The 13,082-nt window shown below is 50.2% G+C and overlaps 1 protein-coding gene across 1 annotated transcript in view; it reads left to right on the top strand.

Annotated features, from left to right (window-relative positions):
- Positions 1 to 408: 408 nt before the first annotated feature.
- Positions 409 to 13,082, top strand: part of LOC311526421 (antigen WC1.1-like) — a gene marked incomplete at its 5' end in the record, with an annotated part of 42,014 nt that continues 29,340 nt past the window's right edge. The window contains 2 exons of the mRNA XM_084639432.1: positions 409 to 472; positions 5,909 to 6,223. Of these exons, the coding sequence (XP_084495558.1) occupies positions 409 to 472; positions 5,909 to 6,223 (379 nt within the window). The remainder of the gene's footprint in view (positions 473 to 5,908; positions 6,224 to 13,082) is intronic.

The following is a 13,082-nucleotide window of genomic DNA, read 5'->3' on the forward strand; positions in this document are numbered from 1 at the left end:
TCAGTTCATATTTAATATGATATAGAATCTATCAGGGCGAGAAACAGCACGGCTACAGTTTGTGCAGAACTTTTCCTTCCGGCTCCGGAGATTGGGGGTTACCCGATGATCTGAGGCTGTGGTAAACCTGACATCAGGAGGGGGCTCATCACTCATATATGGTGATGTTTGTTGCTTTCGAGTTTTATTGGATGTTTTAGCTGCATAAAGTCACAGATAAAACCACTGATAATAACTAAAAAGGCAGATGGGTTTGCTATTGGTTCCTTCCCGCAGCTGATACCAGTCTCTGAATCTATATATTTCCCTTCCCCTGCTTTGTTGTCACTTGTCAGATACAGAGGAGTCCTGGCAGGTGTTTAGGGGCAGCCAGTGCAGTGAGTGGGGGGACAGCAAGTTAGGCTGGCAATGAAGGGACATCTCTCCACTCTGGTGCTGTGGCTTCTTCTCCTCACAATTCAGGACATTGCAGGTAAGTCTCCTCAGTGTTTCACCAGGGGAGCTGGGTTAACTGGAACGAGGGTGGTAACTTTTAGAGTCAGCTTTTTACCATCAGTACCTGGCTTGGACGTTATGACTTTTCCTTTTGGGATTAGACCTTGCCACTGTTATCAAAATGTTTGTAAGCTTGAGATTGGACTATTCAAATGACCCTAATGTGGGGCTGTACCTTAGAACCATTCAGAGAAGGAAGCTGGTGCAAATAGCAGCGACTCACTGATCAGCACATCTTGCTGGGAGCATGTTACAGCCGTGCTGGAGGGTCTGCAATAGCTGCCCATCTCTGGGTGGAGGTTAAGGTGTTGGTGATGATTTATAAAGTCCTGAATGGTCTGGGACCAGCCTCCCTGAGAGATCCCCTCTCTCCCCGTGACGTACTGCCACAGCTCTGGTTAGCGGGGGCACCTAAGCTGGTTCCCCCTTTTTATAAAGGAGAGGGGTGGCTGGCAGGGTGCTGTCTGTGAGGACTCCAGGACTTTGAAACTTGTTGTCCCTTTTGGGCCAAAATAGCCCAAATCTGGTGACCTTCTGTGCACACTGCAATAGACACTTGTTTGGGGGTGCGGGTGGGAAGGACCCAGGCTGTGCGTCACATAATGAGAAAAGGGTGGGAAGAAGTTTCTGTGGGTGTCTGTCTGGCTGAGTTCCGGTTGAAATGGTCACTTCATGCTGCAGGGATTTGAGTGTTATCCATGCCGTCCGCATGCCTAGAGCCTTGGCTGGGCATCGCTTTAGTAATTTTAATCCCAATAAATACATCAATAATTTGGGATCCAACAGAAATGTCTGTTTGGTCCAGAATCCAACAGGGCCAAGAATCCAAGGGCCAAGTCCTGGCTCCTCACTGCCCCATTCACTCACTGAAGCCAGAAGAAGTTTTGCAATTTTGAAGTGAGCAGGATTTATCCAAATAAACCCAGAGCTGATTCCTCCCACACAAATGTGTGTGTTTGTGTGTGTTGGGGTGCAGTGTGCAATGCCCTGTGCCCTTGGGGGTACTGGAAGCTCTGCCAGCAGGAAGATTTATCCTGCAGGAGCCCTGCTTCCCTCCCCCAGGTTTTCTGCTGGAGCAGAGAAGCTTTGAATCCTAGCTGGAATCTAGAGAAGCCCGACCGGCACAAGCTGCATGGCAGAGGTGCTGCATCAGGGCCTCTCACGGCTACATTGGTTTAATTCCCTCAAGGCCGCCCCTGCCCAGTTTCAGGGCTGCTCTCATTCCTCCAGCACAGAGGGGGCTGCAGGCTCCTTGCTACCCAGTGTCCCAGCTCCAGGAAGATTTAACAGCAATGCGGGAGGGGGGAGCAGATCATGAGATACATCAGAATGTGCTGGTGCGTCTTAGGGAGTGAATCTGGCCCAAAGACTCCAAAACTGATCAGCAATAGGATTCAAATTGAATGTGGCACCCAGATATGATTCAAATAATACAGTGATTGGAACCTGCTGGGCTGGTGTTAGCAGCACAAGAATGATCCATGTGTCTGGCAGGGCAGTGAACTGCTCAGCAGTAGCTGGTTCATGGGAACCCGATGTGCTGCTGCGCCAGCCTGAGAAACTGACCCTGACCTTGATAATCAGCAAGATCGGTTTAAATTGTTGTCTTTGAGAAAAACCTGCCCTGATATATATTTCACAGACAGCTCAGTCACTGTGCGTTGAGTAGGGGGCTCGTACCCAGAAAATCCTGAGCAAACCAACCATCTAGCAGGTTACCTGGAGTTTATATTTCAGATTCCCAAGAAGTTCCTATATAATGTGCCGGGATTAGAGCCCATGACACAGCTGTACATGACCGGAAAGCATGGAATTCTGTGGTGACTTCTGCTGATCAGACTGACATTGCAGGGGATGGACAGTTATTACCACATGCGGGATAAATTACTGCACGATTGTGGGATGGTGTCATATAGTGATGCCAAGCACATGTTCAGCTCAGTGTATTTTTGTTGGATTGCTGAGGAAATGTGCATCATCCCCTGAATATTTTTTATTTTCTATGGGAAATTTGACTGCTTCACATGATGCAGACACAGTGACATGGGGAGCATAAAATACTCTCCAGCTATTTGTGGGATAACGTCCTATAGTGATGCCAAGCACATGCTCAGCTCAAAGTATTTTTGTTTGATTGCTGAGGAAATGTGCATCATCTCTTTCATATTTTTTTATTTTCTATTGGAAATCTGAGTTTACTTCACATGACACAGACACAGTGATGTGGGGGAGTTCACAACAAAGGGGATATCACCATATAGCTACTCTTCCATTTCCCTCAGTGCCCCAATTCTCCTCCTTGAGCTCTAAGAAGAGGCCAGGTCAATCTTTGCGAGAAGATCGTGTTTCACAATTATTGACCTCTTTACATTGTGCAGGAAAACTAATTTGTAAAATTCAGTGGGGTTCAGGCCAACAAATGAGAATATATCAGGGATGGGTCAAAGCTGCAGGTTTCACTCCCAGACCCAGATCTGAACTTCCCCAATGTTCAGAGTGCTGGGTGGGGTCATTATTCCAAGTTGGGTCACAGAAGTGGAGCCAGCATATGAGAGGTGCAGTTTGTAAAAGTGATTGTTATCCTGAAAGGTGCTGATGGCTGCCATTGGGGAGTCTTCGATCCTAAGACAATCACAGACCTCATGAAAGCCAATGGCAGGGCGAGAACTCTCTTTTAAGCTCAACAGACGGAGCAATCAAGATCCTTTATGTAGTGAAAACAGATGCAGGCAGTGGGGGCTACTGCCAAAGGCACTGGGCACATGGGCAGGGCAGAGCTAAGCCAGGGGTTTCCATTGTTGCCAATGCAGGGGCAGGATACTGGTCTCAGAATGTGTCTGGTGGGGGGAGAAGCCAGTAGGAGTTGTGACCGGGATCTTGGAAGCAGAAAGGAAACAAAGCCAGTTGGAGCTCACTGGAGGGGCAGGCTGGGGGATTTCTGAGCAAGGAAACTGCCGGCTGTTCTTAGTTTCTACTGGGCGCAGGGAAACAGAACTGTGTGTGCACTTAGCTAGAGCAGTGCTGCAGCCTTGGGTCCTGCCACAAGTGAACAACACGGAGTTAACTCCATTGAAAAAAAGCCCCTATTTTTCTCAGTGCAGACCAGGCCCCATGGGTTCCCTGTGGGATTGCACTGAAGTGAGCTGTACCTGATAAAAGCCCCTGTGGATTGCAGTAAAGTGAGTGTTTTGTATTTCCTTGGCATTAAAGGAGCAGGATGGTCTGGCCACGTACTGGTGTGAACTGCACTGTTCTCTGAGCTCCATGGGGGCTCCTTAAACATAGTATCCCCAGCTCAGCCATCCACAGCTGCAACCAGCCTGTTCCAGGGCTCACAGTGGAACTCTGCATGTAGCTGTAACTCCTGGGCATTGTAATGATGCCTGGACTTGCTCCCAGTCTGAGGGACAGTCCTGGCTCTTCACACCCTGTCCTGTGGACCAGTTCTCCCAGCCAATATCCCAGGATTGTGTTGCAGGCAGTGGCCCCTCCTCACATTCCCTGTTAACTGCCTCCCTCCCAGCAGCCAGCTTTGCCTCTCCACAACCCCCAGAAATGCAAACAGCTGTAGAGACAACTGGGGACAGGGGTGGAGCTCAGAGCTACTGGGAGAAATGCCAATGTCAGGGAGTGGGGGCAGAGTCTGCTTCTCATGTGGGGAAGGAGCAGCCTGTATATGCAGGGCCGACAGGCCAGATAGAAAGGGGAGAAGAGAGGGGGGAAGAGCCCAGGGGAGGCGGGTGGGAAGAGACCAGTGGAAGAGGGAAATGTGTGGGGAGGTGGGGAGAGGAAAGTCCTGTGGGGAGCATAAGGCTCTAATGACAAGCTCCACAGAACAAAAATTACGAGGTTATAAAAACCATCCATTCATGTTACTCAGTCTGTCTTTGGACTGCAGAACCCCCCTCTACTCCTCTGCCAGCATGGGGGTGAGAACTGCAGACTGAAAAGTCACCATTTAATGCACCCAGATTGCACAACTCCCCCTGGCTGCTCAGCTGGAGTCTGCGCTTACCCTCCCCTCACCCCTGAGATGGGAACTGCTGTCCATTGCCCAGCACTGCCTTCACTCTGCCTCCTGATTCAGTTCCTCTGACAGAGGAAGCGCTGACTGGGAAATAGCTTGACAGCCACTGAGTTAATTCATGCAGCGTAGTTCACACTCGCACACAGAACTTCTGTTACTGTTTAGAGGTGAGTTACAGATATTGGAGACCTTCACATTGACATCAACCATTCACATCCGCTATAATGTCACCGTAACAGGGCAGGGTTGATTTAGCCATTTGCAAACAGCAACACTTCCCAGGCTTCCCCCACCCCACCCCTGCAACTTCTCTGCCTGAGGCGGGAAAGCACTGCCCCCATTCTAGAGCCCCCTCCCCTTCTCTCCTTTGCTCCTGCCCCTCACACTCCTGATCCCATCCCCTGCCTACTCCAGACTCCATTCCCCTCCCCAATACTCCCTCCTGTACCCCTGCTCCAGAACCCCTCCCCTCCCTCCTGTCTACCAGCACCAGACTCCCCACACTCCATCCCGATTCCTCCATCCTCCCCAATTCTCCCTCATCTCCCCCTGCTCCAGGCCATCTCCCCTCCCTCCCATCCTCTGCTCCACACCCCTCCCCTCCTCACCCTCTTGCTGCACTGCTTCAGAGTCCCTCCCTCCTCTCTTACACATGATCACCCCTCCCAACCCCTACCTCCTTCTTCCTCCCTTTTTAGAACCCCTCTTCTCCCCATGCCTCCTTCTGCCCCCTCTCTGCTCTCTCCCCTCCCCCTCTCTCCCTCCTGCCCAATTCCTCACCCCCTCCTCACTTCTCACTCCTGTCCCCCACTCCAGACCCCTCCTCTTTCCAACTCTCCATGCAGCCCGTTTCTCTAAACCCCCTTCTCCTCCCTCCTGCCCCCTGCTCAGTAACCACTCCAGCCCTATGCTCCCTGCTCCCCCATCCAGACCACCCTGTGCTCCACCTCCACTGCTCCCTCCTGCCCCAATTTCAGATCCCTGTCCCCTCCCTTCCGACTTTCTCTCCTGCCTCCCTGTTACCCCACTGCAGACCATCTCCCCACCATCTCGCTGGCTTCAGCCCCAGTGACAGTGACAGGAGATGGTGCCATTTGGAATAAGGGAAACTCCATGAGTTGGCGCCTTCCATCGTGTTCTCACAAGACAGGTAAAAACTCCCCAAACCACCAGAGTGGGGATAAAATGGGGAGAGCTGCAGCAGTGACAGCCCCGAGTGCGAGACCCTGAGACGTGAGAAGGTGGTGCCATGAGGCAGCTCTGGGCATGTCCCATTCTCCTGGTTCTGGGCATGGATCCCTTCCTGTTGAGCACGGACTCTGCTGTGATAATGGTGAGGAGGGGGCTCCCTGCTGCTCTGACCCTGCTCTGTGTCTGTCTTTGAAGGTGCCGACGAGCTGAGGCTGGCGGATGGAGGCAGCCCCTGTGCCGGGAGAGTGGAGGTTAAACACCAGGAGCGGTGGGGGACAGTGTGTGATGATGGCTGGGACATGACAGATGCTGGGGTTGTCTGTAAGCAGTTGGAATGTGGAGCTGCTGTCAGTGCCCATCGTAATGCTCATTTTGGAGCAGGATCTGGACCAATTTGGCTGGATAACATTGCCTGTCGTAGTACCGAGTCTGCTCTCTGGCATTGCAGGAACAGGGGATGGGGAGTGAATTATTGTGATCACACAGAGGATGCTGGAGTGACCTGTTCAGGTAAGAATCAGCCAACTCTGTCCTGAAAGACAAATCCCCTGAGAGAAAAGGGCTGGAACCCACAACGTGTTGTGTGCCTGTGACCCTAAGGAGAAATGAACAAAAAGCAGAGCAAGTCCTGTAATTATTATTATTACTGAACTGCAATTATTACTGTTCATGTCACTGGGCACCGAGGAGCCCCATGTGTGACTGTGAAGCATTTTCATTATCTCATTTCCAGTTGTTTCAGTGCCACATCGTTCCTTTCCCTTTCCCTTTGAATGGGTCTAAAAATGCAGATAGGAGAGAAAATGGAAAAGGAAAATGTCACGTAGGTTCCTAAGTCACTGAGGCACTTTTGAAAATGTTACACTCATGCTAAAATCCAGACCCAGACACCCAACCACAGAAGTACAGAGGCTGGGGCATTTATGTAGCTCGTTTGCCACCCTCATAGGGTGACCAAGGAAGGGGCAGATTCTCCCAGCTTGGCCAGAATTAGATTTTGCCGAAAGCACTCCCCTGTCTGCTCTGTTACTTCTCACATTTTGGACCAACCAGTAACAGAAAATTTCACAATCTCTGATACCCTGTAGATCGAGAGTAGAATAGAGAGCTCAGCCAAAAATATACCTCAACCCTACACAGCACAGGAATATCATATTATCGCATTTGTTGTAACTGAATAGTTAACATTACAGCTACAGACCCATTATAAATTTTATTTTTAAGTTCTCTCTTCTGAACATTTAGTAGGAATAATATCTTCCCCTGAAATAGCACAATAATAATTGTGAAATGAAATAGCACAGTAATTTTAATTTTGTAAAATTACTCTTGTGTTTCAGCTGGAGCTGCATGTTTGCAGTGGGAATAGAGTTCAGCTTTTTAACAGGGCCCTTGAAGGGCCAAGCTCCTGCATGTTTTGTACCCCTAATCTCTGGCTCCTTGTTTTGAAGGTCAATTTGTCTTAGTCTTTTGGGCAAAGAAACTTAGGTTCTCTCTCCACCAGGTCCTAGTCCATAGTCCTGCATGTCTCAATCCCTGAATAGGGGAGGCCTCCCAGCAGAGAGTCTAAATCCCCTGTCCTGGGCTACTTCCTATTCCTGTTCTTGTTGTTTGGAGCCTGGCCCCTCTAGTTCTATTCGCTGGGTGGCTTGCATCCCATAGCGCCTTCTTGTGGATCTTGGGTGGTATCATGCTGCAGTCTCAGGCTCCTTCAGAGGGAGAAGCTGTAAGTTTGGTGACCCAGTTAGCTTCAGGGACCCAGTTACCTCAGTTTCTGGAGGCTCCTAGGTCTCCTCCACAGTCCCCCTTGGCTGGGGAGACAGTGATTACTCCCTGGTGGCTACCCCAGCTGGCAGGCTAGTGACCCTTCCCCTCAGGTAGGGAGGCGGATAGCTCCTGCCTCTTCGCCAGTCAGCCCTCAACTGAGCCAGGCTCTCTCCTTTTCTCCCCCCAGGCCTGGCATTGGCTGCATGTACAGCGGAGTGGAGCTAGCTGGGCCCAAAGGTTCCCTTTAATCCCTGCCGTGCTGGCAGGGTAGTTCCACGGGGGCTTATATAGTCTTTCTCTTGTGGTTGGAAACCACCTTGTCCTCCTGTGTAAAATCCCCTGCACAAGATGGAGTTTGCAGACACCTGGGCAAGTCACATCTATGAATGATTCAGCTTTTTGCAGGCCGACGCCATTGTTTACATGTTAGCTTGAATGTTCCCAGGAAAGCTCAGATGTGGATTGGTGTCTCCCAAAGTCCATTGTCAGTTAAGTGTTTCTTGATTGGGCACTTACTGAGAATAGTCCTTTCTCCAGAAGCCGACCAAATGCTTCACTGAGGCAACTTAGAATCAAATAATTACATAGCCAATATTCATAACTTCGAATACAAAAATGATACACACATTCAGGCAGCATAATCATAACCAGCAAACTACAACCTTCCCCTAGACAATGATCTATTAGGTCACAGTTCATGGCAATAACGTCACAACTGTAATGTGAGTTTGCTTTGTACAGACTGAGTAGAAACAGAATAAAGGACTCAAGATTGGGTGCATTCAGAATTATGCCAGAAATAACCAGTCATCTGTTGACAAACTGCCCTGTGCACTAGATATCACTGAGAACAAACACCTACGGGAGCTGTGATGGTTCTGCACCAAGCGATTTTTGAGAGATGCTGACCTGACAGAACACTAGAAAACTTTCCCAAAAGTGACAGTCGTCTTCTGATATGCAGTGTTGCTGTAGCCGTGTTAGTCCCAGGATATTAGAGAGACAAGGTGGGTGAGGTAATATCTTTTATTGGACCAGTTTCTGTTGGAGAGAGAGAAACTTTTGATGTGACAGAGAAGAGCTGTAAGCTCAGAAGCTTGTCTCTTTCACCAACAGGAGTGGGTCCAATAAAAGCTATTACCTCAGCCATTTTGTCTCTCTCAACCCCTTCTCGTCCAGTTTCACTTTTCATTTCTGGTTGGATTAATACCCTACTTTGCCAAAACATTCTCCTCTCCCAAGGTCCTTGCCTCAGTCAGTGCACGGGCTGGACGGTGACAAGGGAGTGAAGCAGGGATGCACAGTGACAGAGGCTGTTGTCTGTAGGCCCACAGCCTCATTGGTTGCAGCATTGGCGATCCCTCCATTCCAGGATGATCTCTACCACAGATTTACTTCTGGGTCCTTTACTCAGGAGTCCGATCCTGGAATTATAGATCTGCCCACAGTAGGTACAGATGTTTCCTGACAGGTCAGCTGCCTGTTGGGAGAAAGTTCTTTTTCTTTCCTTCCTTCCCTCTCTCTTTTCAACTTCGAGGGCAGGGCACTTCTCCTCAAAGCAGGCCACTGCCTGTTGGAGGATGTGGCATCACTGAGATTGGTTGGTTGCTTGCTCCTCCCAGCTCGTGATGAGTTTTCTTGAGATACGCTTTCAGTGTGTCTTTGTAGGGTTTCCTCTGACTACCACGGGATCTCTGACCATTGGTGAGCTGAGAGTAGAGGGCTTGTTTTGGGAGGAGAGAGTCTGGCATCCGCACACAATGTCCAGCCAAGCGGAGTTGGTGAGTGAGGATCATTGCTTCAATGCTGGTGACATTCGCTTCAATGAGGATGCTGGTGTTAGTGCAGTGATCTTCCCACTTGATGCAAAGGATCTTCCAGAGGCATCGTGGGTGTTACCTCTCCAGACTCTTGAGGTGCTGTCGATAGGTCACCCAGGTTTTGCGTCTATAAAGGAGTATAGGAATAACAATTGTCTCATAGACCTGGATCTTGGTTTCCTCCCGTAGGTCACGGTCTGCGAAAACGCGCCAGAGCAGTTTCCCAAAGGAAGCAGTTGCTCACTGGATCCTGTACTGGATCTCACTGTCCATTTTTGCATTTTGAAAAAGTTGGCTACCGAGGTAACAGAAGTCCTCAACTCTCTCCAAAGTCTGTCCCTCGATGGTGATTTGTGGTGGCTCATGTGCAAGGCCTTAAGCAGGCTGATGGAGCACTTCAGCTTTCTTGATATGGAGTGAGAGTCATAGGCTTCGGTAAGTTTGTGCAAAAAAATCCAGTGTGGACTGAAAGTTATTCTCAGTGTGCGTGACGATGACACAGTCATCAGCGTTTTGAAGATCAGTCATGGACACCCTGAGGACTTTAGACTTTGAGCAGAAATGTCAAAGATTAATGAACAGCCCATCCATTCTGTATTGAATGTCAACTCCAGTGGGGAGGAGGTATTTATCAAGGACCAAAATGACTGCTAAATACATGGAGAACAGGGATGCGGCAATAAAACTTCCTTGTTTAACCACAGTTTTGAGGATGAAAGGATCCATCTCCAGGCCAGAGAACGGTGACAGTCATCTCATCATGAAGAAGCCTTAGGCCCTTAATAGATTTTGGAGGGCAGCCAAATCTGGCCAGGACCTTCCACTGGGCTTCATGATTGACAGAATCAAAGGCCTTTGTCAAATCAATGAGAGCCAGGTACAGGTCCTGATTTTGCTCCCGAGACTTTTCCTGGATTTGGTGAGCAAGGAAGGTCATATTGGTTGTCCAGCAGGATGGTCTGAAACTGCACTGAGATTCCGGCAATATTTCCTCAGCAAGGGGAAGTAATCGGTTTAAGAGGATATGGGCAAGAATTTTCCCTGCTGCAGATAGCAAGTCAATGCCACGATAATTTCCACACTCCAATTTATCTCCTTTCTTAAAGATTGTAACAATGTTGGCATTTCTCAAGTCTTCTGGAATCTTCTCATTACACCAAATTTGAAGAAAAATGAATCTCCCGACAGCATAGCTCTGAGGATCATTGGAGCACACAAGCCCCTTCCTCGCAAGAAGGTGACGGTCTCTGAAGAGGGGCTGCAGCAGTGGCAAGATGTGTAACCAATAAAATTATGCTGAAATTATGCTCCTGGCTGCTGTGACCAGAGTGACACCAGGCACTAGAATGGAGATGAGGGAGACTGTATCCACGTATTGGGCCCAGGCAGTGTGAGGAGGAAGCTACCTGAACTGAATGCAGACCAGGGTGGCAGGGGAAAGTAGATGAGGATAAGGATGCAGGGGGACTATTCTGAGCCTGGAGGCAGCTGGATGGAGAGAAAGTGGGACTGGGAGAGAAAGCAGGAGATGGGGACTGGTTGGGCAAGGAGCCTGGGACTGGGAGGAGGGGGAAAGAGACTAGGACTGGCTAGGCAGGGCAATTAGGACAGTAAGTGGGTGGGGAGAGACTGTGATGTGCTGAGCAAGGAGCTGGGGGAGACTGGGACTGACTGGGGGAGGAGTCTGGGACTGGGAACCAATGGGGAGGAACTGGAGGTGGGTGAGGAAACAAACCAGATGACGAACCAGGGTGTCAGGGGAGTCTAAGACTAACTGGGTGACGAGACTGGAATAAGCAGCCAGAGTGGGCTATGGGAGACTGAGAGCAGACCTCCATGAACATTTAGTGCGTGGCATGCTGGGGTGTAAATCTACCCTGCACTGTCCTGCCATGCATCGAGTGTCCGTGTGGATGGTGTGGCTGAGCACTGGGGCCTTGTCTACACTACAGCTTAAGTTGATGTAAGTTACATCGCTCAGGGGTGTGAAAACAACCCCCCCCCCCAACAATGTAACTTACGTCGACTTAAAGCAGTGTCTGCATCGCACTATGTCAGCCGGAGACGCTCTCCCACCAGCAGAGCTTCTGCCTCTCGATGAGGTGCACTAATTGTGTAGACAGAAGAGCGCTTGCCCATCGATGTAATGTGTCTTCACCAGACGCGTTAAATCATCTCCACTGAGTGTGCAGCAGGCTAGTGCGGGGTAAATTTACACCCCAGTTTGACACAAGCTAAGTGTGTGTAGAGAGAAACCCTGAGACAGGAAGAGGCATCCAAGAAGAGAAACAGGGGCTTGGGGAAGACAGGACAACCCAAGGCAGGGATAAGTGTGAGAAACAGATCAGCTGAGGACCCCAGAGGGGAGGGACAGCACAGAGAATAGGGGGAAACTGGGACAAGGCTGGGGAAGCCAGAGGTGAAGTTCAGGCTTGGCTTGTCCAGGAGCCTGGGCCTGGGGATGAGAAGCTTGAGGAGTGGAGACTGGCACTGGGTAGACAAGAAGAACAGGACTGGGACACAGAGCAAAGGATGGAGAAGAGACAGGACCTATACAGGGACTGCTCGGAGGGGATGGGGCAGAAGGGGTTAGGCTTCGGGGAACAGGGGTAGACGGGTCTGTCACTACCAGAACACACACCTCTCCAGAGCCTGGAATGGAACCAGGATCCCTGAGTTTTGCCATTCCCCTGCTGTCAGCAAATATCTGTCAAACCCTTCAACAAAATTTTCTGATCCCGCTCTAGTGCTGGTCCACAAAGAGGATGACAACCTACTACTACTGTCAGTTACGCCGTTAGCTCAAGTGGCAGTGGTTTCTGTGGTGGATCTAAAGGTTCCAACACTGCTGATGACCCATGTGGGTGTCACAGGGTTGCCATCTTTTTCATGGCTGGTAACCAGATCCTTGAGGCTCTACCCCCTGCCCTACCTCTTCCCCCAAGGCAACGCCCTCTTCCCCCAAGGTCCCGCTCCTGCTCCACCTCTTTCCTCAAGGCCCCGCCCCTTCTCTGCCTCTTCCCCTCAAGGCTCTGCCCTCATCGCTCACTCCCCCTCTCCCCTCGTCACTCGCTGGATCGTCTCAAGCAGCCGGCCTGCAGGTACGAAGCCGCCCTGGCTGAGCAGGGGCTGGCACAGATTAATGACCCGGTTTCCCCCCCCCCCCCGCCTGGAAACCAGATTTTTGGTTCAGGTGTCATTTAGGTCCCTTTTCGACTGGACTTTCCAGTAGAAAACCAGGCACCTGGCAACCCTAAATGACACCTGGACACAGAAGCCAAAAAACGGACTGTCCGGGTAAAACTGAGACGCGTGGCATCCGGAGGGTGGCAACATGATTCTGCATCTTGGAACTTCTGTTTTTTCAGTTTGCTTTTTTAAAAACTTAGGAAATTATGCAGAAAACATTACTTTTAAGGAACGTTAAGTTTGCAAAGTTGAGCTGTAAAAAATAACGAAATGGCAGAATTAAAGTTGACTTTGTAACTTTATTTTGGCCCACTTGTAGATCTGCGTTAAGATACTGTCTTTAATTACAGGATAAGAAGCTATTTTCTCCATGAGACCCCTGCCTCATTCAGTGCACAGCACAGACAGCGTGGGCATAGTTTGGGAGGGTGCAGGGGGGCATTGGCAGAGGAAAGGCATCGGGGGGCACGCGGGGTCGGTGCAGGGAACGGGGGCAGGGGGGGGTGGAGCCACTTCTCCTGAGGCGGAGAGTAGCTGCTCCGGGTTGTCGCTCTGCAGCTGTGCACGGCTGCCTGGCTCCTAGTGCCTGCCCG

The sequence above is a fragment of the Lepidochelys olivacea genome, assembly GCF_965140295.1.
Source record: "Lepidochelys olivacea isolate rLepOli2 genome assembly, chromosome: 1".
In the NCBI taxonomy this organism is placed as follows: domain Eukaryota; kingdom Metazoa; phylum Chordata; order Testudines; family Cheloniidae; genus Lepidochelys; species Lepidochelys olivacea.